Source organism: Gadus morhua, chromosome 12 (genome assembly GCF_902167405.1).
Source record: "Gadus morhua chromosome 12, gadMor3.0, whole genome shotgun sequence".
NCBI lineage: Eukaryota > Metazoa > Chordata > Actinopteri > Gadiformes > Gadidae > Gadus > Gadus morhua.
The window spans coordinates 5,831,670-5,859,181 of NC_044059.1; the positions used below are offsets into that span (position 1 = coordinate 5,831,670).

A 27,512-nucleotide genomic window follows, 5' to 3' on the forward strand; every position below is an offset into this window, starting at 1 on the left:
TGGTTCCCGAAGTAAAAATCCCATAAATTTTCTCCATAGAGGTTTTTATTACAGCCATTATGTCGTAAGCATCCAAGGTATACTTTCAACGAACCGTTAAATTGTGAAACGAGTATATGCTCCTGTAGAAACTGTTGTTTTTTTCCATAAAACAAATATTTCCTGGATATTACTATGGCTTTGAACGGCTTGGTTCAAACCTTAAAACTCTTTATACAGTATAACGATTTTACGAAAAAATGAATGGGAAAGGTACTTCCGGAACCACAGCTGTTCGAATGTGGGGTGGTCACTGTTGCGCTGGATTAGGGCGGCTCCTTACCTTCCTCTGGGTCCCGCCGTCCTCCAGCCAGCTGCTGTCGGCGGTGCTGCTGCTGCTGCGTCTGTGGGGCAACGGCACGCGGGAGATGGACAACGAGCGCTCCACGCAGGGCACCAGCGCCCCACTGCTGCCCCTCCTCCAGCGCTTCCAGAGCATTCACAACAACAAGGAGGAGCCCATACCCGACGACCAGCCAGAGGTACACGGCCAACACAGGGTAGTGTCGCGGTCAGGGTGTAAAGTTCTGTTTGGATTTGGACGAAAACACGCGCTATCAATGAATCACCCGTCAATACGAAACAAACTACAGAGGAGCTGACATAAACCTTGTTAACAAAAAAAGTTGGTTAACATAGTCAGGAAGTGTAACTGATTGATAGTTTGCACTTCAATAGTCCCCAAGGGGGAAATTATTTTGCCACTACACGCAACAACATACATCAACAGGACAGTACAAACATCAAGACAGGGCGCAGTACAACATACACTACAGCGACAAATAAATAGGTATGCACCACATAGACACTGAAAGGACAACGATCACAGCAATAGCACCAAAATAAATCACCTCGTCGTACATAGTCCGCAGCTCTTATTAAAGAGTCTGATCTCCTATCCTCAAGATCCTGACGGCGCCGCTGAGCCCCAACGAGTGCTTCCTGCGCTACCTGACGCTGCCCCAGGACAACGAGCTGGCCATCGACCTACGGCAGACCGCCGTGGTCATCATGGCCCACCTGGACCGCCTGGCCGCGCCCTGCAGCCCCCCCCACTGCAGCTCACCCACCTCGCACAAGGTATGCACCCAGCCCACGGCGCTGGGGGTCATACCCACAATGCATTGCTTCGCATCCCGATTTCTCTCCCTAGCCCTGTTGATTGGTACAGTCTGCAATGTTCACTGTACCTGTGAAAAACTAAACAAAGGTTGGAAATATCATTGTAATATCGCACACTCGGTTTTTTATCACCATGTATGCATTCAACACGCGAATGAGGCAGTACTCTCTAGTGTTTGAAAATAGCTGAGCACGACGATGCTCCTTTAACTAGTCCCAAATAGAAAACGTGTTAATTGGAATGTGTGAATTGAAGGTCGATGAACATGTTTTTTTTTTTTTTTTAGTTTGTGCTAAATAAGCAATCGGGCCAGTTCGGGCTTGTTTTCAGTAATGCTGTCAGAGATAAATCCTCGGCAGCTCTAGGGCTGCGGTGTTCCTTCCTGTCGGCTATGTTCTGCTCCCCGCCCATGTGACTGGAGAAAGCGGTTATCAGAGTGAACATGTCAACAAGCCTAATGGCTCCAAAGCACACCGTTTACCACATGAACAATCCCATGAAGTCATCTTTACTTGCAAAGAAGGCGTGTGCTGTCTTAACTCATTTAAATACGTATATGGGTCGAAGTGATGTCTCTCCTCACAAGGCATACTATCAGGAACAATACATGCTACACAATATAATACACAATTATTTCCAATAAGGAAGAATACAGTAAATACCCACGATACACAAGAATCATCATCATCATCATCATCATAAATCACAAGCATCATCCTCATACCAACAACCACAGCCCCATCCAACCCTCCGTATTGTCCACGGGCCACAGGGAACCCTGCAGGAGGTGATCGCCTGGGGCCTGCTGGGCTGGAAGCTGTACGCCAACGTGAACGGACCCATCCAGTGCAAGGCGCTGTCCAGTGTGGGCGTGGCCCAGGTCGTGTGCTCGGAGAAGGGCTTCCTCATCCTGTCCAGCAGCGGCGCCGTCTACACCCAGAACTACAAGAGCACCACTCTGGTGCGTTCAGCCCCCCCTGGGGGATAAGTGTTCCTGCTGTTGATGGCTCATGAGGGGCTGCCTTGTGTAGAAGCCACTGGACACATGAGTGCCGGGTCGTTAACACAAAGGCTCTCTTTCAGGGTCTGGTGGCGGTGGGTGTTGATGTGTGTCGAACTGAGTATCAAACGCTGATATTAAAGGGGAAACGTCAAAGATGGGCTTGGCATACCGCAAAAGAAATCCCAGTAACCATGACGCGTATTAAAACGCATGGTGATTGACGCATAAGACATCTTAACGTACTTTGTTGGCAATTGTTTTAACATTTCATCCGGCTATATGGCCAAAAATAATCTAAAGAAGAATGCTTTCATCCTCATTGTATAGTCATATTTTGCATTCTGGATGGCAGCAGGAAATGTACTATTTCTTTTGTAATTTGGTATCTTTTGTTTTTGTAAAATCTTCCCATGTCAGCAGTCTGTTTTAATTCATCCGTTCATTAAATAATAACCAGATTAAAATGGGTTCCTAGGCCCCAATGCTGGTGCACACGCTGAGCTCCAGGAAGATGATGAAGCTGGCTGCCCATCCAGACGGCCAGCACTACCTGGCCCTGTCGTCCAACGGAGAGGTCTTCTCTTGGGGCTGTGGGGACGGAGGACGCCTGGGACATGGAGACACCACGTAAGGCGTCAGCATGGAAGGGAAACGCTGTGACGTTATGTTAAAGGACGCGAACATCAGCTCACTTTTGATAATGAGTTACGGCACTGTTAGATTTATTTTCTGCCTTTTGTTGTTATTGCTTGTGTAGAACATCAGCTCTTACAGGCAGGGTAGTCTACTTGCTAGGCTTTATTTTAATACGCTCAGGCAAAAGGTTCTGGATTCCAACCCCAATGTCACCAGTCTGACTGTAGGCATCCTCGAGCAAGATGACCCCCTACCTGTACCTTAATAAGGGGTATCATCTGATCCATTACAAGCTATTTCAACACCGAGCCTTTTGTGACATCACAAATGGCAGTACCCACTCAAACAACCCCTAGCACTGAAACACGGACGGCGACGTGTTCACATTAAACCCTGGGTTGCCAAGCAACAGAACGCCGCCGCGGCCACTGTGATAACGGTCGTCCGCGGTTCTCCAGGTACCTGGAGGAGCCGGCCATGATCGCGACGTTCAACGGGAAGCAGGCGGGGAAGCAGGTGGTGCAGATCGCCTGCGGGAGCACCTACAGCGCCGCCGTCACGGCCGACGGCGAGCTCTTCACCTGGGGCCGCGGGAACTACGGCCGCCTGGGCCACGGTGAGGCCCCCCCGTCGAACGCCTTCACTCTCTTCACTCTCGCACGCCGTCACATAGTCGACACGTTCTGATATCGCCTTTGGCCATATGGTCACTCCACGTGTCCATATGGCCAAAGATGTCATCAGAATGTGTTGACTATGTTGATTGGTTTCAATGGTTTGTTTGGTAACCATACAAGTGGGATGAGCAGTAAGCTGATATTGTGGAGAGAATGATGAAATTAAGAATTAACTCATAACCAATGAACAACAAGGTGGAAGATAAGACGGAGAAAGCATAATATAATTCCAAAATAGGAAAAATACAAAAAGCAAAATAAGCACGAATGTGTATTTTCATGAACTACATAGCCGTTTGCAGAGTGGTACACTTTGCCCATCCACGCAGCAACGCCAGCATATTCAGATTCAACCGCTGGTATTGTTGCTTGTCAACCCCTAATGTGTACGGAAGGTCAAAATGTATATAAACCTTTTTGTTTACGTGTAGTGTGTCCTCAGACATGTACAGTGCTCTATGTGATCGCTGAATTCTATAGATCTGTATTTGATAGAATGTTCTGGGTCCTAACCATGGGTTTCTTGCTTTCTGGTTGTTGTCCAGGCTCCAGTGAGGACCAGACCACCCCCATGCTGGTGACGGCTCTGAAGGGGCTGAAGGTTCTGGACGTGGCGTGTGGAAGTGGCGATGCCCAAACGCTGGCGGTGACGGAGAACGGTGAGAAAAACAACACCAAGTACCTATGGGAGAAGCAAACTATCTGATGTGAATGAAAAGATGATAAATTCAAGCTAGGGCAGGCCATTTGGAGAAACGAGCCAGAATGAGCTAAAAAGTATCCAACTGAAGAAATTAGATCAACGTTAGTTCATCAAGACATCGATTGTTTATCTACTTCATGTATCATCTTATTGCCCTGAGACAAACGTTGGTTCATCAATACATCCTTAGTTAATCTACTTCCTGAATCACCCTAGTGCCCTGAGACCAACATTGGTTCATTAAGACGTCGATAGTTAATCTACTTCCTGTATCATCTAATTGCCCCGATACAACCGTAGGTTCATTAAAACACTGTTGGTTAATCTCCTCCCTGTGCGGTCCCAGGCCAGGTGTGGTCATGGGGGGACGGGGACTACGGTAAGCTGGGTCGCGGAGGCAGCGATGGCTGCAAGACCCCTAAGCTGGTGGAGAAGCTGCAGGACCTGGACATCGAGAAGGTGTGCTGCGGCAGCCAGTTCTCCGTGGCGCTCACCAAGGAGGGCCAGGTGTACACCTGGGGGAAGGGAGACAACCAGCGCCTGGGCCACGGCACAGACGAACACGTCCGCTACCCCAAGCTACTGGACAGTTTACATGGTACGCTTAACTACATTTTGCCATTTTGGAAGATACTTTCATTGTAAATGACTTACGAGTGAGCCAGTGTGTAAACTTGGTTAGAAATGCAAGGTTGGTAAAACGTTGTATTCATTATAATATTTTATTCGTTTTACTGTTACAACATGCTTTCACAGACACGGCATAAAATTGTGCTGTGGAGAATGAGTCAGACTAAAGCCACTTTGTGGTTTGCTGCCATCTGTTGTTCAAATCGGACCCATGACAGAATTATTTTCTTTAGAGTATACATTTTACTGACGTAACCCAAAAAGAGTTTATCTTTATGTTTATTTTAAAATGCACTTTTCCCTACCATCTAAAATACCATCTCAAAGCGCAAACTGTCATCAAGGCCTTACAAATCAATGTAATGCAGGCCCACAAGCCTTTTTGAGTTGTCTGACTCTGACCCATGTCCTCTCGTCTTCAGGGAAGAAGGTGGTGGACGTGGCGGTGGGCTCCACGCACTGCCTGGCCCTGACGGACGACGGGGAGGTCCACAGCTGGGGGAGCAACGACAAGATGCAGCACTTTGACACCCTGTTCTCCAACAAGAAGCAGCCCAAGGCTCTGCCCGGCCTCAACTCCAAGCACATCGTCGGCATCTCCTGTGGACCCGGACAGGTATGACGTCCGCCTCTTCAGACCTGCTGACACAAAGCCTCCACAGACCTATAGACACAAAGCCTCTTCAGACCTATACACATACAGCCTCTGCAGACAGCCGCTACCGACCTATAGACACACTGCCTATACAGGCAGCCTCTGCAGACCTATAGATGGACAGCCTCTACAGATGGTCTCTACAGGCGCACAGCCTGCATTGGCCGATGGGTTACTAGTGTTGTATTGAAACGATGTTGGATGCATGGTCTCGTTGTCGCGCAGAGCTTCGCGTGGTCGTCGTGCTCCGAGTGGTCGGTGGGCCAGCGCGTGCCCTTCGTGGTGGACGTGTGCCCCATGACCTTTGAGCAGCTGGACCTGCTCCTGCGGCAGGTCAGCGAGGGCATGGACGGCAGCTCCGATTGGCCGCCGCCCCAGGAGAAGGAGTGCATGGTGGTGGCCGCCCTCAACCTCCTGCGCCTACAGGTAGGGTCGCGGAGTTAACGTTGTGTAACACGATGCACGATGACCCCTGACCCCCTAGCTGCTCATTAATGGCTTTATCTGTGTTCACACAAAGCGGCTACGAACTAATTATATATGTCATTACATATATATATAATAGTTTACTAGACTGAGAGATTAGGTTTACGGTTAGAAACGCAGAAACATAGGAGTTAAATGTTCGGAAGAGTAAATAATTAATACCTTCTGGTGCCGTAGCAACTCTGCACTCTGTCCAATGTTGTTGTGTGTCTGATAACTTGCCTGTGTAGCCCTTTTTTGTAATTGCTTTTATAATGATTCCCAGCCTCACCTGTAAGTTCATTTTAGATAAATGTGTCTACAAAAGTATTTGTGAAATTAATGAAAAGGGAAAAATAATGGAAACGATAAGTTCAGTACACAATGACCCTATCTTTAACATGGTGTGTGTGTGTGTGTGTGTGTGCGTGTGCGTGCGTGTGTGTGCGTGTGTCTCTCCTCCAGCTCCACGCGGCCATCAGTAACCAGGTGGACCCCGAGGAGCTGGGCCTGGGGCTGGGCAGCGGGCTGCTGAACAACCTCAAGCAGACGGTGGTGATGCTGGCCAGCAACGCGGGGGTGCTGAACACGGTGCAGGCCGCCGCCCAGGCCGTCCTCCAGAGCGGCTGGTCCGTCCTGCTCCCCACCGCCGAGGAGAGGGCTCGGGCGCTGTCCTCCCTGCTGCCCAATGCTGGTGGGTGGGGAGCGGGGGGGACCTCGTGGTATTGGGGGTGGGGGTGGTGGTGGTGATGGTGGTGGCGACGACGGTTATAGCTAAAGTTTCCCCGTTTCAAATCACAACTCCAAACACATCTATTTGTCCCAAAACTGCATATTCCATCTGATGCCAATTGCTATGTCTCCTACTATTATTATTATATTTTCTTATTGTTGCTTCTTTTCCATGAATTTTTTGTATCGTTGTATGGCGTCCTTGCCGAGAAAGGAGCCTACAAATTAGATGTATTATTATAAAGTAGAACCAGAATGTATTCTGAAAATAAGTAAAAAAAAATATATAAATTGAAATTAGATAAGTAGCTCCTCATCATCTCAACTTATCAACATCCTATCTTATTTCATGTTATTTGATCTTGTCCCATTTCATCTCGCCCTATCTCATATAAACATAACTTATTTAATTAAGAAATATCTTGCTTCAAATATCACCTTATCTCCTCTAAAGCTAAAAGGATCTGAACATGTGGGGAGGGGAGCGCAGGGTGCGGTCTGGTGACCGCTGAACTCAGTGTGTCCCTGACTCCTCCGTAGCGTCTGGGAACGAGGCGAGCGTGAGCCCCGGCCGGCGCTTCATGATCGACCTGCTGGTCAGCAGCCTGATGGCTGACGGGGGTCTGGAGTCTGCCCTGAACGCCGCCATCACCGCGGAGATACAGGTACGCCCCGCGGCCGCTCATGACCCAAACAGGGGCTCTGTTCATTCGGCCTGCGAGGTTTGTATTTATTCAAGAAGCGTGCCACATAACTGTCAGCATGCAGTCGTTACACCCTCAGTCAATTAGGGAGGGAGGGAACATCAGATAAAGATAAAAACACAAAAAGAGGATGTTATGCTAACCAAAACAAACCCAACTGCCAAACCAACATTATCCTCTTTGAAGATCGGTTCGCTACTTAACTCCCACGCTCCGTCCCCTTCTCCTTCTTCAACCTCCTCCTGCTCCCATTCCACCAAAACATCTCCCTCCCTTTGTTGTTTCTCCCACCAGGACATCGAGGCCAAGAAGGAGGCCCAGAAGGAGAAGGAGATCGACGAGCAGGAGGCCAACGCCTCCTCCATGCAGCGCTGTCGCGCCCTGCTGGACAAAGACCTCATCAACACGGGCATCTACGAGTCGGCCGGCAAGCAGAGTCTGCCGCTCGTGCAGCTGGTCCAGCAGCTCCTCAGGTACTGCCCGCACGAATCTACGCTGCACTCGTCACTTCATCGACGCGGTTGGAATTTGTCTCACTGCAGTTGTTGCATACAGGATGCAACGCATCCTGTATGCAACAACTGCAGTGAGGCAAATTCCAAAACTGGCGCGGCAGTATATCATCCTAACCGAGACCTAGGTTCGGTGGCTGTGACCTCTGTGACCGGGGGAAGGTTCCGGACGACTATGAACCGGAAGTTAGTTTGAACCCTGGTTGTGGCTCCACCACCGCCACCACAGGAACATGGCGTCCCAGACCATCTCCAGGCTGAAGGACGTGGCCCGCCGTATCTCCACCTGCCAGGAGGCGGAGCAGGTGAGCAAGGAGCGCTCGGCCTCGCTGGACCTGCTGCTGCGCTTCCAGAGGCTGCTGGTCAGCAAGCTGTACCTGGGGGTGAACGGCACCGAGACCCTCAACGGATACAGTAAGAGCCTCCCGACCCCCCCCCTCTCTGTCCCGTCTGTTTGGATGTCCTGTGTACGCTCACTGTATGACGTGGAATATAGAGCATGATTCAACACTAATAATATGACAATATATCTATAGAATAAGACCAGCATGCCTGTATCTACTGTCTCGCCCACCTCTTTACTCTGTGGTAGTGTTTATCAATAAGGTTATCCCCCTGGTGGCTCCATGAGTCCTATTCAGTCGATTATTTGATAATTTAAGCGTGAGCTCTGAGTCGTTAAGGTTTTTTGTGTGCACATTTTGTAGTGGTCAGTGTTTTTCGGAGCTCTAACTTGTATTTGTGAATGTGTGTGCTGCAGACCCGGAACTGCTGGGCGTGGGCTCCCTGCTGAAGAAGTACATCTCCCTGCTGTGCACTCACATGGGCGACATCCTGCCCGTCGCCACCAGCATCGCCTCCACCGGACACAGACACTTTGCTGAGGTGTCCCGGGTCATCGAAGGAGATCTGACCGGTACTTTTACCTTTTCATCCATTTATTCGTGCCCCCATTCATCCATTAAGGAGTGTATTCAATCATAAATGCTACATGCCATTTTGTGGACACAGTTATCCAAAGTGTCTTAATATACTATGAGTGCATCGTTTCTTAGTGGGGCCTCCAGTGGGAAATGAACCCGTAACTCTGGCAGTGTGAAGCCATGATTTACCAGTTGAAACAGCACTCATTAATTTATTGATTTATGTAACTTTTTACTTGCTTTTGTAGGTTATCTATTTAGTTGCTTTTGTGTATTTATCGGCACTGTAAGACTTCATGCGTTTCCACTACAGACTATTTGGGCTGGGAGTCAACCACTCTGGCTCTCTAAGCCTGTATGCATTTCCACACTATGAGCAGCATTGTATGCGTACATTAGCACCACACCAGGAAAAACCAGACCATAATGTTAATGGACTGGGGCTCACGGCTAGCCCCATTCCATTAACACAGGTTGCATGCTGTAAGCTTTCTAGGGTCCTGCTCCCTGAGCTGGTGGTGTCGGTGGTGCTGGTTCAGTAACATTAACCCTGTTGTGTGGTCTCTAGGGGTCCTACTCACTGACCTGGTGGGGTCCTTGGTGCTGTATCACTAACATTACCCCTGTTGTGTGGTCCCTAGGGGTCCTGCTCCCTGAGCTGGTGGTCTCCGTGGTGCTCCTCCTCACCATGGACGCGGGGCTGCTGCAGGAGACAGGCTCCATCCCCCTGCTGGCGGGGTTGTTGGAGCCCCTGGACCGCTACAACCATCTGGCCCCCGGGCACGAAAGGGACGACCACGAGGACCTGGCCTGGCCCGGCATCATGGGTAAAGCAGAGGGGGCTGTGGTCCCCGAGCTGGGGGGGGGGTTGTTGTCAGGGCAACGTGATAGGTGATGAGGCTATCACAGTGGGGCAGGGGGTCGTCACGGTAACGTGATAGGTAATGAGACTATCACAGTGGGGCAGGGGGTCGTCACGGTAACTTGATAGGTAATGAGACTATCGCAGTGGGGCAGGGGGTCGTCACGGTAACGTGATGGGTGATGAGGCTATCGCAGTGGGGCAGGGGGTCGTCATGGTAATGTGATGGGTGATGAGGCTATCACAGTGGGGCAGGGGGTCGTCATGGTAACGTGATGGGTGATGAGGCTATCACAGTGGGGCAGGGGGTCGTCACGGTAACGTGATAGGTAATGAGACTATCACAGTGGGGCAGGGGGTCGTCACGGTAACTTGATAGGTGATGAGGCTATCGCAGTGGGGCAGGGGGTCGCCACGGTAACGTGATGGGTGATGAGGCCACCACAGTGGGGCGGGGGGTCGTCGGGGTAATGGGAAGTGTGGCGAGATATAGTGGAGGATTAACTTTCACATTTATTAATTAAGTCAAACAAAAAGTCATCCAAGAACATACAAAATGAGGATATTATTATGTACTTTAAGACGAGCAAAGAAAATGTCCAGATGATTTCATAACGGTCTATAGATTAACTAGGTGTTGTGTCTCTAGCTTGGGTCAAGGGTGTTTGTGTTGTAGTAACTACCTTCGGACTAACTGTCTTGGAAAGCGCCAGTGTGTGTGAATGTTACTTGCCTGGCTCCTATGTGTAGTGTTGTTTAGTTACTGTGGAGCAGCATGTGTTTGAATGTAACTAGCGTGGCTCTGCTGTGGCAGGCTCGTTCTTTACAGGTCAGAGCTCCAAGAACAACGAGGAGGTGTCCCTCATCCGCAAGGCCGACCTGGAGAACCACAACAAAGACGGCGGCTTCTGGACGGTCATCGACGGCAAAGTGTACGACATCAAGGACTTCCAGGCACAGTCTCAGTCGCTGGCCGGGAACAGCATTCTGGGTAAATCTAGAGGCATTAAATCGTCTTTTAAACAGGGCCTAAAGCGCGTCATTCAACACTGTCATGACCTCACTCTGACGTCATACATGTGTTTTTTTTTCCTGGTTGCAGCCCAGTTTGCCACGGAGGATCCTGTGGTTGCATTGGACGCGGCGCTGCAGTTTGAGGACACTAGGGAGTCCATGCAGGCCTTCTGCGTGGGCCAGTACATGGAGGTATGGAGCCGCCCGGTACTGGGCTGGATATAACTAGACGGGGGGGACGTTTGGATAGGAGTTTCTAAATTAACCTTCCTAGGTTCGTCCATATCATGAATGCAGTCAAGATCGAGTTGATATGTTCCTTTCGAAAGCCATTGTGATCACAGGGCCTCCATGACATCACCAATACTTTTTAAACTAAATACATGTCAGATTATATCTACTTGATATACTGCAGGTGTGTCCAGCCCAGACCATGATCTAAAGCAGTAGTATCATTAGCTCTGGTACAGTAGGGCTCTCTTCCTCTGTGGTGTCGTGACGTGCTCCTCTCGACAGCCCAACCAGGAGACGGTGACCACGCCGGACCTCAGCAGCCTGTCGTCCCCCCTCATCGACACGGAGAGGAACCTGGGCCTCCTGCTCGGCCTCCACGCCTCCTTCCTGGCCATGAGCACCCCCCTCTCCACCATAGAGATAGAGTGTGCCAGTAAGACCACCTCCATCCCACAGGGACCACAATGGAAATCAGCCTTCAGGCATTATTGTGGCATCCCTCAGTATTTATGTATTTTTAATGTATGACACAGAGTGCTATTCATATCAATCAATCAATCGACCAACCAAACCATTCTCCTAGTGCAGCCAAATTCCAACGAAATGTTGGACTATTGACGTGATTTCTTCAGAATCGGACCACCACAAATCCTGGACCAATGACGTCATTAGCCCTCCTTTTTCTCCTCAAACGGAGCTGATGTTACAGAACGTCATTATTTTTTTTGATCCGATGCGACTTCATTCTATTTGTGGTTGAGACACCCTGCTAACAATCTAGTTGGTCTCTTATCTCCCAGGTAGCCTCAACACGTTGTTCTTCCCCCCCCCAGAGTGGCTGCAGTCGTCCATCTTCTCGGGGGGTCTGCAGACCAGCCAGATCCACTACAACTACAACGAGGAGAAGGACGAGGACCACTGCACCTCCCCCGGGACCCCCTCCCCCGACAAGGCCAAGCTGTACTCCCGCAAGCTGACCCTCAGCGACCACGCCCAGCCCTTCCTCCAGGCCATCGCCGACAACAACACCCCCGACCACACCGTCAAGGTCAGGGGTCGCTGCTTTAGGACATCACCGCCGCCTTAAGGTCAAAGGTCACTGCTTTAAACCGTGACCTCCTCCTCTGGGTCAGAGGGCACTGGTTGAGTACATGACCTCGCCCTGGAGGTCAGAGGTCGCTTTAGGGTCCTGAGTCCAAAACACAATCTGGGGGTTAAAAGTGTCCCCTGAAATGTAAACAAGCCTGATATGATGAATGACGTAATGCTGAATTTATGATTATTTTCAAGAAAAATAGCCCCAAGTTTTCAACGGAATCCTATTTTCATTTAACTGCAATATCATTTTTGATGTCTGTTATGGATGGTACATTGAAGGAGAGATGGGGAGCATAGGAAGGTAGCAACCAATCGCGTGTAGCACTAGCGGGTTGAGCCCCCAAAACACCCCTTAGCTCAGACGGGACTCCACCTCCACCATAAGTCCAGAGGGTCTTACTCTCGGGGGGGCTGTTCTGTCTGTGCCTTGCAGGACTTCTTGTGCCAAATCGAGCGGTGCTGTAAGCAGTACCACCTGATCACTCCCATCACCTTCCCCCTCGAGCACCCCGTGGAGGAGGTGGGCCGGCTGCTGCTCTGCTGCCTGCTCAAGCACCAGGACCTCGGTAACCTAGCAACTCAGCATCCGTGGGAGACATCACTCTGGCAACAAGGAACTAGGAGCTCAAATTAAAACCACTAGAGACAAAAAAAACATTTCCCATTTAAGGTCATCTTTATAGGATAAGATAGTCATTTATTTATCCCAGATGGGAAATATACATGTATCAAAAATACTTCAAAAAGATGCAAAAATAAATGTTAACATTATCAACAGTTTAGAAAGACATTATTGACAGTTTATGCTACATTACTGATTATTGTCACTTTAAACATTATTGACCATTGTACATAAGTGAGGAAGTCAGAAGAAATTGCCACGCGTGTACCTGAACTCACTTGTTTCCGATGGTGTGGGCTCATGGACTGCTTGGTGTTTCCATCGCAGGCCACGTTGCTCTCTCATTGGTCCACCAGTGTGCCTTGGGCGTGGACCAGACCAAGCAGCGTTCCATCCCTAAATGTGTGATCGACGTGTGCCGCATGGTGTACCAGGCCAAGTGCTCCCTCATCAAGGTATGGAAGTCATCCATCAAGCACTCTACCAGTTGAGCTAGACATTACGTGTATGTAACGTAGACTATGGGAGTTTACATCACAGGGTTAAGGGCTTCTATCTCCACTGGGGAGTCACCCATGTTTAGAAAGTAAAGAACCACTCACAATTTTGTAAAACGCCTTGGATATGTCACATATATAAACAATTGCATCGCAACACTTTTACTTTTACAACACACTTTTTGGAATCAGTGTCGTTGGTCAGTAGGTTGTTTTTGGACCAAAAAACATTGAATCGTCGTACCAGTTCTTAACACAACAGTGCTGTTGTTAACATTCATGTTGAGACGCGACTCAAGTAGATAATCTTGACAAAGGATACTGGTAACGGAGGTCTCAGTGAAACCAGGAGCGACTAGGACAGTGGTTTAATCCCAGAGACTGATAGGGTCCTAATTAAAAGCCGTGCGTGCATTGTGTTTCCCTCCCCCAGACCCACCAGGAGCAGGGGCGCTCCTACAAGGAGGTGTGCGCGCCGGTGATCGAGCGCCTCCGCTTCCTGTTCAACGAGCTGCGGCCTGCGGCGAGCAACGACCTGTCCATCGTGTCCAAGCTGAAGCTGCTCAGCTCCCAGCCGCGCTGGAAGAAGATCACCCAGAAGCTCATTCGGGACCGCCGGAAAAAGAAAGGTGGGTGGCTTGTTGGTATGGTCGCAAAGTGTGCTAACCCAACGGTAACGATTCACCGATATGAAAAAAACAGAAAGATATTCATAAGAACTACAGATAATTTCCGAAATTCTGAATTTATTTTGTGATTGTCCGACATTACTTTAATTTAGGATTTTCTTTTTTTACTAATCTGGTCCATACAGGTTGCCGCTATATGTGCATCCCTAATTAACATGTTATAATTATATATTTCGAAAAATGTAATTTGATTAAAATCAAATTCTTAAACCATAATTATTCATCCAATGCATACTTTTTTAACATTCACATTACAATGAGGCTAATTATCGGTCTATTGCTAATAGATTAAAGTGTATTGTTTTTTCCCTCTGATTGGCAGTGCCTAAGAAGTCAGAGTCGCCAGACGTAGAGCAGCCAAAGATAGAGAATGAAGGGACCAATGAGGAGGAACTTAACGTCACTGTTACTCCCGCCCCCGCTGACAGGAAGACGTCTACTAGCAAACCAAAGGTATTCAGCCTTTATTACAGTCTAAAATATATGAATAATTATTTTTTATGGAATTAAAAAAATCGTAGACTTTTCTGTCTATCCTTGTCTGTCTTTTTCTTTTCCTTCTCTTTTTTCTTTTATTTTATTTTATTTATTTCTTTGCTTTCCTTTTCTCTTATTAGTTTTTTTTTCTTTCCCTTTCCTTTTTTAAATTAATTACAAAACCACCTATTATATTTCTAATTGGATGATGCGATTCCCTGTGGCGGCCGCAGGACAAGTGGCAGCCCATGCTGAGCTCCGTGTCTGGGGGCCAGAAGTACCGCTGGCTGAAGCACGGGCCGCCCCACGGCCTCTACTCCCAGTCCAGCCTCATGGCCACGCTGGTGGAGTTTGCCCTCAAAGAGGAGCCCCTTGATGTGGAGAAGATGAGGAAGTGTCTGCTCAAACAGGTCCGACTGACGTCCCTCTGTCCCTCTTCGGTGGCCTTTCCCACTTGTTTTTTCCGTGTCCTTTGGAGGGCTTAGAGTTTGGGGGTGTGGTTAAATGTGGAGCCCCTTGAGACTGTAACAGTGATGAAGGGCTATACAAATAAAATCGACTTGACTCTAAGACCATTAGGGATGTTCAACCACTCGCAAAGTCGATCGTCAACGACCAGGGAATGCTTGATGTGTAGTTTAACTGTTATAAATAAATCAGTGTCTTGGTATACAAACTTCCTGGGCTGGCAACATGACAAAGCACTCACACAGCTGATGTGTACGGTCCCTGCCAAATACATCTTCAATCAAAATAAAACGACCATATCAGCTTAAAGTCCAGGAAGCGGCGGACAATGTGTGTTTTTCCTGCGGCAGACGTTTGATGTGTGTGTGTGTGTGTGTGTGTCGGGGTCCACAGCTGGAGCGGGCGGAGGTCCGGCTGGAGGGCATCGACACCATGCTTAGGCTGGCTTCCAAGAGCTTCCTGCTGCCCTCGGTGCAGTACGCCATGCTGTGTGGCTGGCAGCGCGTCATCCCCGAGGGCACCAACATCGGGTACGTGGTCGTCACGGTTACTGAGGATGACATAGGATGGGGCGGAGGGGGGTGGCGGATGCGTCGGTGGGTGGGTTTGGGTAGTAAGAGCCATCAGGGGCCCCTGGTTAGAAAAGCGCAGTATAAATGCAGTCCATTTACCATTTAACATGTTTTAGGATTTAAAAAATAGTTCCACGACTGAACATTGTGTCCCTGGTGTCTCAGAGAGCCGCTGTCCGACTGCCTGAAGGACGTGGACCTGATCCCGCCCTTCAACCGCATGCTGCTGGAGGTGACCTTCGGGAAGCTGTACTCCTGGGCCATCCACAACGTCCGCAACATCCTGCTGGAGGCCGGGGCCCGCTTCAAGGAGCTGGGTCAGTGGCTACTCACTCCTAGAGGCTATGATGGGATGGAGTCCTATAGAGAGCTATTCTAGGAGACCATCAATCTCCCTCTATTTGACCCTATCCGTTTTCTTTGTCCCTTTCTTTCTTCTCCCCTCTCCTCTCCCCTCCAGGCGTCCAGCCGGTTCCCCTCCAGACCATCACCAATGAGAACCCGGCCGGGCCCAGCCTGGGCACGGTCCCCCAGGCCCGGTTCCTCCTGGCCATGGTCCACATGCTGACCCTGAAGCACGGGGCCAACAGCCTCAGCCTGCTGCTCAACTCTGGCACCCTGGCCCTGACCCAGAGCATCCTCAGACTCATTGGTGAGAATCCTACCAACCGCTCGGCATTATAGTAGCCACGAAGTGTAGGGTGTTTGTGTCAAAAGGTACTGGATTCCATTTCCCCCCTAGAGCAAGATATCAGCGCGATCCCAACCTTACTGCTCCTAAAGTGACTAATGTATCTGATCATGATATCCGCATAATGAATTGAAGTCTCTCAGAGACTCTACACTAAATGAATGCTAAACGGGATGGTGGTGTTATAGTTGGGGTGTCTCGATCCCCAATTTCCAGGTAGAACATCGAGGCACTATGGGGCTGTTCTAATGACATGTTTCCATGGTTAAATGTGGCTTGGTATTAACGGATGCATGGCAATAAATACAAAACGATTTAAAGCAGGCATAAATGGTTGTTAAAAGGCCATAATTCTATTGGATAGAGAATCAACCGTACCAAGTGATTATACGGAGCTCCCAAACCATTGCGATGCAGCAGGATCCCTCCGATGACTGAGCGCCTTGTCGTTGCGTGCCCAGGTCCCAGCACGGACAGCAACGAGGAGGACCTGAGTCTGTGTGCCCACGGGGGCTCAGCCACCGTGCTGGAGGAGTGCAGGAAGGAGGCCACGCCCGCTCCCCTGCCCGCCGCCGGACCAGAGCTGGGCGCCCTCATGAAGATCGGCACCCGGGTCATGAGGGGCCTGGACTGGAAGTGGGGAGACCAGGTACACCCCCCCACGACCCTAACCCCCTGACGTCAACCTTATTCCTGCCCTGAACCTAGGACTAGCCCCGATCCTAACACTACTAGCCCTAGGGGTTGCGATTATTTGACCTAACTTTTCACTGCACATATGAAAAGCCAGGGACTTCTTCATCTTGAGACTCTTTGAGTATCGTCTTCAGTAAAGCGACTCTCCTGAAGAAAAAGGTTATCATCCTTTAAAGACCACAGAAATTCAACCAACCAACACATCATAACTAAAATGATAATAATATCAAATCTATTCCAATACAGTTACAGCAGTCTGTGTCTTTGAGCTGTGGTGCTAAGGGTTCAACCCGTGTTAAAGGGAGGTTAGGTAGCTGGGTATCTCCCCATTGGTTCTGACCCCGGCCCCTGTGCCCATGTGACCAGGACGGGCCGGCCCCCGGCCTGGGCCGGGTCATCGGGGAGCTGGGGGAGGACGGCTGGATCCGGGTGCAGTGGGACACCAGCAGCACCAACTCCTACCGCATGGGCAAGGAGGGCAAGTACGACCTGAAGCTGGCCGAGCCGGCGCCCGCCTCCCAGCCCACCACGGAGGACTCGGACACGGAGGACGACACGGGTAACCTGCTCACCCGGAACCACGACACGCCCTTCAATCTGTAGTTTACTGTCTCACTGTAACCACAACATCTGTAGAGTCATTGCTCTAACAACATTTTGTGGAATTAATTTTTTCGGATTTTTGGCTGAGATGATTTCAGTCCGATATCTAGATAAGTGTGTGTGTGTGTCTCCAGAGGGGGAGCCTATGGAGCGGAGCAGCCACCCCACAGCCATGATGCTGACCAGCACGGTGAACCTCCTGAAGACCCTGTCCCTGTCGGCCGGGATCTACGCCGACGTGCTGCAGACCGACGCCATCCGCACCCTCTGTGGCCTGCTGCGCATGCTGGTGGCCAGCGGGGCCAATGACAAGTCAGGTGAGCCGGTCACGTGACCCGCGCGGCACGGCTAGCGGGAACGGAACGACATGGAGGAGAGCAGATGATGCAATGGGTTGTAACTCATAAAATAAACATGGACTTCTGTCTGTCTCTTCTACAAACACATTCATATACACAAGCTCATCTGTTTCGCCCCAGGCATTCGAAAGCTAGTAAAACATTGATGTTGTACAACTATATTATTATTTTTGAATCTTTGCATGCATGTATTTAGAATCTAAAAGAATCAAAAAACAAAATCAATGTTGCCTCAAATTTAAATCAAAAATAAATCTAAATCTCTGTTGTTTCTCGGTCTGTATGACCTTCCCGTTCTCCCCGCCCGCCTCGCCCGCCTCTCCCTCTCTCCGTCGCCTGTCTGCAGGCCTCCACGCCCACCGCCTGGTGTCCCTGGAGCAGCACCGCAGCTGGAGCACCCTGGGCTTCATCCGCAGCATCGCCCTGCTGCCCCAGATGTGCAGCACGCTCAGCACCTCGGCCTGGATCGGCCTGCTCATCCGCATCGTGGAGGGCCACCAGTCCTTCAACGCCATCACGCTGCAGAGACAGGTAGGCTGCCGTCGCTGCGGTATCTCCAACACCAATCAGAGGTGGGCACATCTCTGATTGGGGCTGTGTAGCTCTGGTTGGAGCTCTTGATCTCTCACTTTTACCCAACTCTACTGGTAAAAGATTTGGTTTCGAGTTAGGTGCTAGATGAATTGATTGTTCTAGTCAGGGCCGGCGCTCGGCATAGGCGACCTAGGCGACCGCCTAGGGCGGAAAATGCGTTGGGGGCGCCCTCTGGTGGCGCCCTTAATTAGTCAATTAAAGTATACGATACAAATGGAGAAAGGAGGGGGCGCGGGAGCAATCGCTTGGGCGCACGAAACCGTCACCGTAGTAGGCAGGACAATGCAACCCCCCCCCCCGGTTGGAAGACCTGTCCAGGGCGCCAGTTGATGTCGAGTCGCCTAGGGCACCGAAATGGTTCTCGTCACTATTGTGTTTTCGGTTACTTCTTACAAACTTCTGTCAAAAACACACACAAGTGGTTTTGAATCTGTGGGGCGAAAGATGATTGTGAAAGACATGCTAGAATGACGTTGATACTCCACAACTGATTTCACTACACTACACTGAACTTTCTGTGTAACTTGCCCTCATATTCATGAGGTGATCCTTCAGGAGAAAGTGCGTATTCTTCAGTTTGAGCAGATGTGGGTGGCCCTGGGTTCATTACTCACCCTGGGGCCTCTGGGGGGCTGAGTGTTGTATCATCCGCCCAGCCGGCACCCCAGCCCCACAACCGCTCTTATTTTAGCATCACTGACGTCTGGGAAAACACAAAGTTATGCAGAGAGAAAATGCTGAAAGGTCATTACTGCAGCTTGGCCGGTTATTAAAAAGTGTCCCAAACGGCTGACGTTGTTTGGGTTTGTTTCTTGTCTTTTATCCCCCTCCTCTCCAGATCTTGGCGCTGCGTCTGCTGCAGGCGGTGCTGCCCTCCTGGGACCGTCTGGAGCGCTCCCAGGACATGAAGTTCCTGGTGGAGAAGCTGTTTGACTTCCTGGGCAGCCTGCTCAGCACCTGCTCCTCTGACCTGCCCCTGCTGCGAGGTATTGCACCCGGGAAGACCCAATTCCAAGCTCTGGTCTAATGCCCTCGTTATTATAATGAATCCTAATCAGTTTGGGAATTGGGCGTTTCAAAAGTGAGGATGTATGTATTTTTTATTGAAGACCTTTCATTAAAATACCCCTGTTGAACCGTCAGGTAAGATTTTTAATGATGGTTTATTATCAGTGCTTTTGGTAAAATAGGACTCTTTAAATGTTGTCTGTTGTCCTTAATGTGGTCTTTACAAAAAAGGGGTTTAAATTATATTGATAGCAACATATCTTCACCATTCGGCCACTGATATGGTCATCCAGAATCAATCAACAGTAAAGGTTATTTATTTTACCAAATCGTGCCATTGGAAATCTTGCGTTCCCATTGGGCATCACGTCATTGACTTCCCGTTTTCTCGCGCAGACGGTTCGATGCGCAGGAAGAAGTCCCGCCCCCAGGCCTCTCTGACAGCCACTCACAGCAGCACGCTGGCGGAGGAGATCGTGGCCGTTCTGCGCACGCTGCACTCTCTGGGCCAATGGAGTGGCCTGATCAACGAATACATTAACGCCCAGCTCAGCTCCATCGGAGACGTCATGGCAGGACGCCACTCGGAAGCGGTGAGACGCGACGTCATCGTCAAATTGTGTCATGTGGTTCTGTTTGATGGATGTGCTCAGTTTAGACAATTTCATTTCCACATTTAGTAATTAATCTGACATTTCTCGGACACTAATTATCCAAAGCAGCCTCAAGGTTATCAGGTCATCAAGGAGTAGGTAGGAGACTGACACGCTAGAGTAGTGGCCTAACGCAGTAACTATTGGTGGGACGTCGAACACTCGGGACCCTACAACTGCCCCCAAAACGAGTTAACGTGGTCTTGTGTCTTCATAGATGGCACAACACTAAAATACTTTGTATTTCTGAGAACGTTTCCCTAAAGCAAACAAGAGTTCAGTCCATGACCGTCTACTCTCTCCCCTCTGCTCCCGGGGCAGTCCTTCCTGGAGGAGTACTTCCCCGACTCGGAGGGTCCGCGGGTGGGCAGTCTGATGGCCGTGCTGGCGGTGATCGGCGGCATCGACGGGCGCCTGCGGCTGGGCGGCCAGGTGGTGCACGAGGAGTACGGCGAGGGCACGGTCACCCGCATCACGCCCAAGGGACGCATCACGGTCCAGTTCCACGACATGCGCACGTGCCGGGTGTGCCTGCTGAGCCAGCTCCGACCGGTTCGTCTCACACTTATCCTCCCATCACATGCTTCTGCTGGTTCACCTCCTCCATAGATACAAAATATTCCTCATATATTTGTTTTTAAAAGACAAAGGGAAAATAAAATAAAACACCCATATGTGAGGCTAAAGCTTAAAATATCAGGCGTACAAATTGGGCTAAAACATTAATGAAACAGGAGGTTAAAAAGTGAACCTAGAATAATATCAAAGAGACATCAATGTAGATAACACTCGAGAACCAATCATTTATGATGAAGTGAAATGCTAACTGGTTTCTCCCTTCTCTGGCCCCCAGCTGCCGGTGATATCGTTCAGTGTGCACAACCTGCCCTTCACAGAGCCCATGCTGGCCGTGTGGGCCCAGCTGGTCAGCCTGGCCGGCAGCCGCATGGAGAAACACCGGCTCAAGAAGTCCCTAAGTCGTGGACTCACAGGTACACCCCATAATAATCACATTAGACTGATGTTATAGATGGTCACAGGTACACCCCGTACTAATCACATTAGACTGATGTTATAGATGTTCACAGGAACACCCCATAATAATAACATTAGACTGATGTTATAGATTTTCACAGGAACACCCCATAATAATCACATTAGGCTGATGTTATGGCTGATAACTGATACCCCATAATAATCACACTAGACTGACGTTATAGATGGTCACAGGTACACCCCATAATAATCAAATTAGACTGATGTTATAGATGTTCACAGGTACACCCCATTATAATCACATTAGACTGATGTGCGGACCAGGTCTAGCTATCGGTCCATTTAAACCTGACCTGACCAATCCCCACGTCTCCCTCCAGCAGACCAGGTGGACCTCCACCTGCTGCGCTGCCAGCAGCTGAGGCTGTACATCCTGAAGGCCTCGCGGGCGCTGCTCTGCCACCAGGACAAGCTCCGCCTCATCCTGGCCCAGCCCGCCGTGCTGGACCCTGGACCCACCCCCAACGGTACCCCACTGCTGAAATACCAGGAACCCTATTGAAACACTCGCACGCACACACCTCCCAGCATTCTATTGAAACACACACACACACACTGTACCACCCAGCATGATATTGAAAAGCGCACACGCACCACCCAGCATTCTATTGACACACACACACACACACACACACACACACACACACACACACACACACACACACACACACACACACACACACACACACACACACACACACACACACACACACACACACCACCCAGCGTGCTGTTGAAACCCACAGCGTTGGCAGATTGTTCCGCCAACTGTCATATAAGAGCAGAACTGGCTTATGAAGGAGATTCATTGACGCAAAAACTCACCCTTGAATATTAAATTTGACCATGTAAATTATATACATGAACAAGCGAACACTCCTCGGGGTGTTTGTGATGAGTTTATTCACAGTGAGTTTATTCCTCAGTTTAAATGTACGACTCTTGATTGACAGGTATGACTCATACTAGTTCACTTAAGTTAAGTTCACTAAAGTTCACCGTGGTCAGTTTGAGACGAGGGGGTCTCAGGTGGTTCCCGGGGAGAGCTCGTTAGCGCCGCTCACCTGTCCTGTCTGTGGTGACCCACCTGTACCTCCACCAGCCTAACGAAAGGCTGGCTCTGGAAGACAACACCTGTTCTCACCTTCACACACACACCTGTGGTGCGGCATAGCAGACAGACACACACAGAGGCCCTGAAAGACACACACACACACACACACACACACACACACACACACACACACACACACACACACACACACACAGCTGTTCGGGCTCTGTTCTGGCAGCGTAGGGACGTCACCAGGTCCCCTATCTCTGGTCCGGTGTGGCCTCTTCGCTCTGCCCCTCTGGGAGTTTGGTCTCGCTTTCCTTTTATAACTCCTGTCTATTCTCCCCACCCGTCCCCAGAGGAGACGGTGGCGACCTCCCCAGACGTGGGGGACCTGTCCCCAGAGGGACCCCTGCCACCCCTACTCCTGCTCCAGCAGCTGCTGTCGGCCGCCACCCAGCCCTCGCCCATCAAGGCCATCTTCGACAGGCCAGAGCTAGAGGTGAGGAGGGACGCTTTGGATCAATTTTAATGATGTTGCCGGTGGGTCGGGGTGGTGGCTCTGGCAGTATTGGGTCGCTGGAGAATGAAGTTGTGGATGTATGGCTGTGTTTTCGTGGATTGAAAGTTGAACTCTTGGTACGTCCAGGCTGCATCTCTGCTTGGTCTGTGTGTATATACTATGCAACACAATAATACTTTTTTCATATTTTTCACATATAAGTGCATGATAAACCTATTAGGGGTGGGAGAATAATAATCGATTCTTCGATGCATCGCGATTCTCGCTAGAACGATTCTGTCTCGATGCAGATAAATTAATAATCGGAATTAAAAATTTAAAAAAAATGTAAATTATTGCCAGAGAGGGATAATTTCTGTAATTTTAAAATCATTGAATTTATCTTCAGTGTGTATTGGCCAATCTGAGTAGTCTTGACACGATTGCGATTCAGCCTACGCATATCATGAGTGCAAACTCACAGCCAGACAAAAGAACTCCTTCTAATTCAAGAGCACCTTTCCTTTAAGGACATAGAAAAGAAAGATTAGAAAGAAAATAAAACTGAAACCTATTTTTTGCATGCTTCCATATTGTTATATTGCAAGCTGCATTGATTATTGCATTGTTCATAGAAAGTCATATTTGTGACAAAAGCTTTCTCTCTTATGAAATATTTGATAAGTTATTTCATCTGTTGATGTCTTTAATGATCATCACAAAAGTAGGAAGTGATTAGCAAACTCTGAGTAGCAAACCCAGATGTATATATATTTTTTTGCACGCATAATCACTTCAGAATCGAATCGTTGACCTCATAATCGGAATCGAATCGAATCGTGAGGTCCCAAGAGATTCCCACCTCTTAAACCTATGGACTGCAGCTCTGTGTCTGTACATCTGTCTCTGGCAATGTGTGGATGTATATACTTTGGTTTCCTACACCATAATGGTACTTAAAAATAAGTACTACTTCTTTTTCCCATTATTAGCATACCAATAGTCTGCAGTGTTACCAGTGTGTGTATGTATGTAATGTATATGGTTAGTTTATAACTTACTATATGTGTATATATGTATCTATCTCCAGGCTGCAGCTCTAACGGCGTGTGTTAATGCAGTATGTATCATACCCCTCTCTGTGCCCAGGCTGCAGCACTAATAGCGTGTGTTAATGCACGTTATCGCAGTATGTATCATACCCCTCTCTGTTCCCAGGCTGCAGCGCTGGCTGTGTGCCAGTACCTGGCGGTGGAGTCCACCCACCCGTCCTCCCCTCTGTTCGAGGAGAGCAGCTCCAGCGAGGCCTCCACGCCGGTCACGGTGCAGCAGGTGCGCCCCCCCCGGCTGAAGAAGCAGAAGGCCTCCCCGGTGCCCCCGCTGCCCATCGTCCTGCAGCTCATGGACATGGGCTTCCAGAGGAAGCACGTGGAGGTGGCGCTGAAGACCCTGTCCGGCACCACCGCCTCGGGAGTCCCCGGTACTGGGGCCGAGCGCCACACAGCGCACACTGCACTTCCACTCCTGTTCATGGTGTAGAGGCCGAGGCTTGACCCCAAGGATGGGAGGCTCCCTTCGATGCATGCATCTTTGAAGTGCATTCCCTGTAACGAGATAGGATGGAGTTTGTTAATCCCACGAGGAAAAATTAGATTCTCAGAGCTGAAGGCACTGAACACTGGTAGAACTAAAAGGAATAAACTTTTTAAAGCATCAGAATTAAAATAGTTAAACAGAAAATATATACATTTGCACAATTTGTTTAGTACAAATTTAGATGTAAAAACCGGTGACATATCTTGACAGAAGCCCTGACGCAGATCCTATTCTCAGTCGATTATAACTCTGTAGCCCTAATTTAACCTCTAATGTCAGTAGTCCTGAATTAAATGATTGTCCCTAGTTCAGATATAGATTTGACTGACAGTAGCCCTGACTGAGAATGTATTGTCCAGGTGTGGAGGCGTTGGTGGGCTGGCTGTTGGACCACCCTGATGTCCACGGCAATGAGCTGTCGGACGCGGACACCGCGTCGGACGAGTTCTCGGATGAGGAGGTGTTGGAGGAGCTCGAGGAGGCGGAGCCTGCCTTCGCTGTGGTATGTCATTTGCTGCCTCGTCACTGAAATAAAACTAGAGCCAGCGTACTCTCTTTCACCATTAGATGGCAGCAAACTCACAGATATGCCGTAGCGTATGGCTGCTCTTTAGCAACTGGTTTGTGCTTGAATGGGGTTGAATGTACGTTTGAATGTCTGTTTGAATGTCCGCCTGTCCGTTTGAATGTCCAGCCTTCGGGAGCCGTGGTGACAGAGAGCCAGGCGTTCAAGAAGAGGTCGGACTTCCAGAGTAACGACGACTACGCCGTGTATGTGAGGGAAAACATTCAGGTAAACCCAGTGGTCTCTCCAAAGACTGTCGTCTTTTTGGACCTCCCTCATTACGTTTCTGTTACCTATTCATCAAGGATGTCGGCCTTTTAATGTGTAGAAGGAATCGGGTGTTGGAACACTAAGCAGAAAAATGTTATCAAAAAAAAGTTTGATATTGTATTTGGTCTGGTATCCCTTTCTTGATCAGAGTTGAGTCCTACTATGGTCGACATGACTTGTGCCACTTTTTCGGACCCCTAGCAAGACTCCCACTGTGAAACCCAGTCCAGCCTGAACCCCATTCTGTGTTCAAAATGTATTCATGCCCATTCAGGTGGGCATGATGGTGAAGTGCTGCAGAACGTATGAGGAGGTGTACGAAGGAGACGTGGGCAAGGTGATCAAGCTGGACAGAGACGGGCTCCATGACCTCAACGTGCAGTGTGACTGGCAGCAGAAGGGCGGGACTTACTGGGTCCGCTACATCCACACAGAGCTTGTTGGTGAGCACCCAATATACAGTATGTCCATTATAAACTCATTGAATCTGGATGGACACGCTCAACTGGGTTGATTTCGAACTGGTTGGTAATTATTCAATGAATAGTTCGACATTGTAGTTCTACATCTGTTTGGTTGAAGCGGGTTCAAGGTGATTCGTTGTGGCGTCCGTTTCAAATTTCCACCTTTTTCTCCGGCCCAGGTTTCCCGCCACAGAGCTCTCCGTCTCATATAAAGATCGGTGACAAGGTGAGGGTAAAGCCCACTGTCACCACGCCAAAGTACAAGTGGGGCTCCGTGGTCCACCGGAGCGTCGGGGTGGTGAAAGGTAACCTGTTGTTTTTACTAGTCTGAACTCTGCTTTGGATTTTTGGTTTGGTTTAGCATTCGGTGCTAATGCTAAAATGCTAAACTTTTTTGCTTCAGTTTCCGATTCTAATCTGTGCAAATCAAAAGGAAATGCTTTAGGGGATCGCTTATTCTCACCTGAAGTACATTTTAACATCAGCTGTCTTACTTTAGCATTTACTGCTTCTGGTCAGTTTGGTTTTCGCTAATGCTATCTTGTTTGATTTAGCTATCAGAGTAAATGCTAACTTTGTGGAGTAACCAGGACCTGTTTTGCTGTAGCTTTCAGTGCCAATGGGAAGGACGTGATTGTGGACTTCCCCCAGCAGTCCCACTGGACCGGGCTGCTGTCCGAGATGGAGCTGGTGCCCAGTGTTCACCCTGGAGTCAGGTCAGTCCCTGAACCAGAACTGTCACACATAGGCTCTGTCTCAATTCAGGGGACGTATCCTTCGAAGGCTGCATTCGAAGGCTGATTTGGGTCATTGCGACGCGTCAAATGTCGGCCGCATTTGAAGGCTCCTTCAAATGCGGCCGACAAATGCAGCCTTCTATTCCCGGATTGGAAGGATCCACCGGCTGGATCCTTAACGGCCCACCGTATTCCAAGATTCATTGCGCGTTGGATATTTTCAGAAATGGCGTCGGAGAGAGCGGAAGTGGCAACTGCAGCAAATTTCATATTTAATGACAAAACTATGTAAAAAAAAATAATAATTATATTCAAATAAAGTTGGGACTAAATTTGTAACTTTATTGTCAAAGTTCAATGACATTAACACGAGCCATATAACGTCAAACTAATTAACGTTATATTTTATATAATTATTATATAACGGCTCCATAATTCTAAGTCCAGTTTGAACCGCAGCTGTCAGGGTTGCTAGGTGACAGGAGCAGAGCGTCGTCAGACAAGGTAAAGGGTGTTAACGGCTTGTTACGCAAACTTTTCATTTAAAAATGTTCGTTCGGCCTCCTGTCCGGCATCCTGTCCGGCCTTCGCGGTCAACGAAGGCCACACCTTCATTAGACCGCGTCCTTCGAACGATGCGTCCCCTGAATTGAGACACAGCCTTAGAGTACTGCCACCTGTTGTGAAAACCTCACTTTCTGAAACAAAATCATTGGTCCAGGTTCTTCCTTCTCAATTGGTATGAAGCAGTACTCTGTGTTTAGGATATAGCAGAGCATGACTCTATTCTTCAGCGGATCAATTAATCACATCGGGAACCCGTTGTTGTTGCTTGTGTTCAGGTGCGACGGCTGCCAGATGTTCCCAATCAACGGCCCGCGCTTCAAGTGCAGGAACTGTGATGACTTCGACTACTGTGACAGCTGCTTCAAGACCAGCAAGCACAACACCCGGCACTCGTTCGGTCGCATCAACGAGCCAGGTGGGGGCACTCGCTTAATATCTTGACATGATATAATTTAGGCAGGAGCGTCTAGTGGTAAAGGTGTTTGATACTGGGTCTGATCCACAATGTCTACCCCGTCTACCTGTAGGCATTCTTGAGATAAGATCCCCTCAGCCTTACCTGCTGTTTAATGACTTCTAAAGTATCTTAAATAATTAACTCTACGTTGCTTTGAATCAAGGCGTATGCTGAATGGTAATGAACAAGAACGGGTTATTTAGTCATTTAGGAAATGGAGAATTTTGCTTAAGGGCGCATAAGGGTGAACTCTGGTCATATGAGGCAGAACCTCTCGACTGGAACTCAAACACCTAGTTTAGCCA

The 27,512-nt window shown here is 49.2% G+C and overlaps 1 protein-coding gene across 5 annotated transcripts in view; it reads left to right on the forward strand.

Moving 5' to 3' along the window:
• The window catches only part of herc2 (HECT and RLD domain containing E3 ubiquitin protein ligase 2), a 67,327-nt gene that overhangs the window by 10,249 nt on the left and 29,566 nt on the right, over window positions 1–27,512 (forward strand). For 3 of the 5 annotated variants that reach the window (XM_030371983.1, XM_030371984.1, XM_030371986.1), the window contains exons 9-52: window positions 350–521; window positions 946–1,119; window positions 1,935–2,123; window positions 2,641–2,792; window positions 3,260–3,417; window positions 4,024–4,137; window positions 4,528–4,779; window positions 5,234–5,427; window positions 5,692–5,892; window positions 6,397–6,625; window positions 7,204–7,328; window positions 7,662–7,840; window positions 8,109–8,293; window positions 8,640–8,795; window positions 9,444–9,629; window positions 10,479–10,655; window positions 10,767–10,870; window positions 11,195–11,345; window positions 11,746–11,960; window positions 12,444–12,576; window positions 12,960–13,087; window positions 13,563–13,758; window positions 14,141–14,271; window positions 14,529–14,705; window positions 15,157–15,293; window positions 15,501–15,652; window positions 15,796–15,987; window positions 16,488–16,675; window positions 17,089–17,281; window positions 17,460–17,642; window positions 18,031–18,215; window positions 19,117–19,264; window positions 19,683–19,879; window positions 20,261–20,491; window positions 20,793–20,931; window positions 21,316–21,462; window positions 22,409–22,551; window positions 23,770–24,031; window positions 24,507–24,649; window positions 24,842–24,940; window positions 25,257–25,425; window positions 25,626–25,751; window positions 26,054–26,162; window positions 27,026–27,165. In XM_030371983.1, coding sequence (XP_030227843.1) covers window positions 350–521; window positions 946–1,119; window positions 1,935–2,123; window positions 2,641–2,792; window positions 3,260–3,417; window positions 4,024–4,137; window positions 4,528–4,779; window positions 5,234–5,427; window positions 5,692–5,892; window positions 6,397–6,625; window positions 7,204–7,328; window positions 7,662–7,840; window positions 8,109–8,293; window positions 8,640–8,795; window positions 9,444–9,629; window positions 10,479–10,655; window positions 10,767–10,870; window positions 11,195–11,345; window positions 11,746–11,960; window positions 12,444–12,576; window positions 12,960–13,087; window positions 13,563–13,758; window positions 14,141–14,271; window positions 14,529–14,705; window positions 15,157–15,293; window positions 15,501–15,652; window positions 15,796–15,987; window positions 16,488–16,675; window positions 17,089–17,281; window positions 17,460–17,642; window positions 18,031–18,215; window positions 19,117–19,264; window positions 19,683–19,879; window positions 20,261–20,491; window positions 20,793–20,931; window positions 21,316–21,462; window positions 22,409–22,551; window positions 23,770–24,031; window positions 24,507–24,649; window positions 24,842–24,940; window positions 25,257–25,425; window positions 25,626–25,751; window positions 26,054–26,162; window positions 27,026–27,165 — 7,361 coding nt within the window. The remainder of the gene's footprint in view (window positions 1–349; window positions 522–945; window positions 1,120–1,934; window positions 2,124–2,640; window positions 2,793–3,259; window positions 3,418–4,023; window positions 4,138–4,527; window positions 4,780–5,233; window positions 5,428–5,691; window positions 5,893–6,396; window positions 6,626–7,203; window positions 7,329–7,661; window positions 7,841–8,108; window positions 8,294–8,639; window positions 8,796–9,443; window positions 9,630–10,478; window positions 10,656–10,766; window positions 10,871–11,194; window positions 11,346–11,745; window positions 11,961–12,443; window positions 12,577–12,959; window positions 13,088–13,562; window positions 13,759–14,140; window positions 14,272–14,528; window positions 14,706–15,156; window positions 15,294–15,500; window positions 15,653–15,795; window positions 15,988–16,487; window positions 16,676–17,088; window positions 17,282–17,459; window positions 17,643–18,030; window positions 18,216–19,116; window positions 19,265–19,682; window positions 19,880–20,260; window positions 20,492–20,792; window positions 20,932–21,315; window positions 21,463–22,408; window positions 22,552–23,769; window positions 24,032–24,506; window positions 24,650–24,841; window positions 24,941–25,256; window positions 25,426–25,625; window positions 25,752–26,053; window positions 26,163–27,025; window positions 27,166–27,512) is intronic. The other 2 variants (XM_030371985.1, XM_030371987.1) reach the window with 2 other exon arrangements.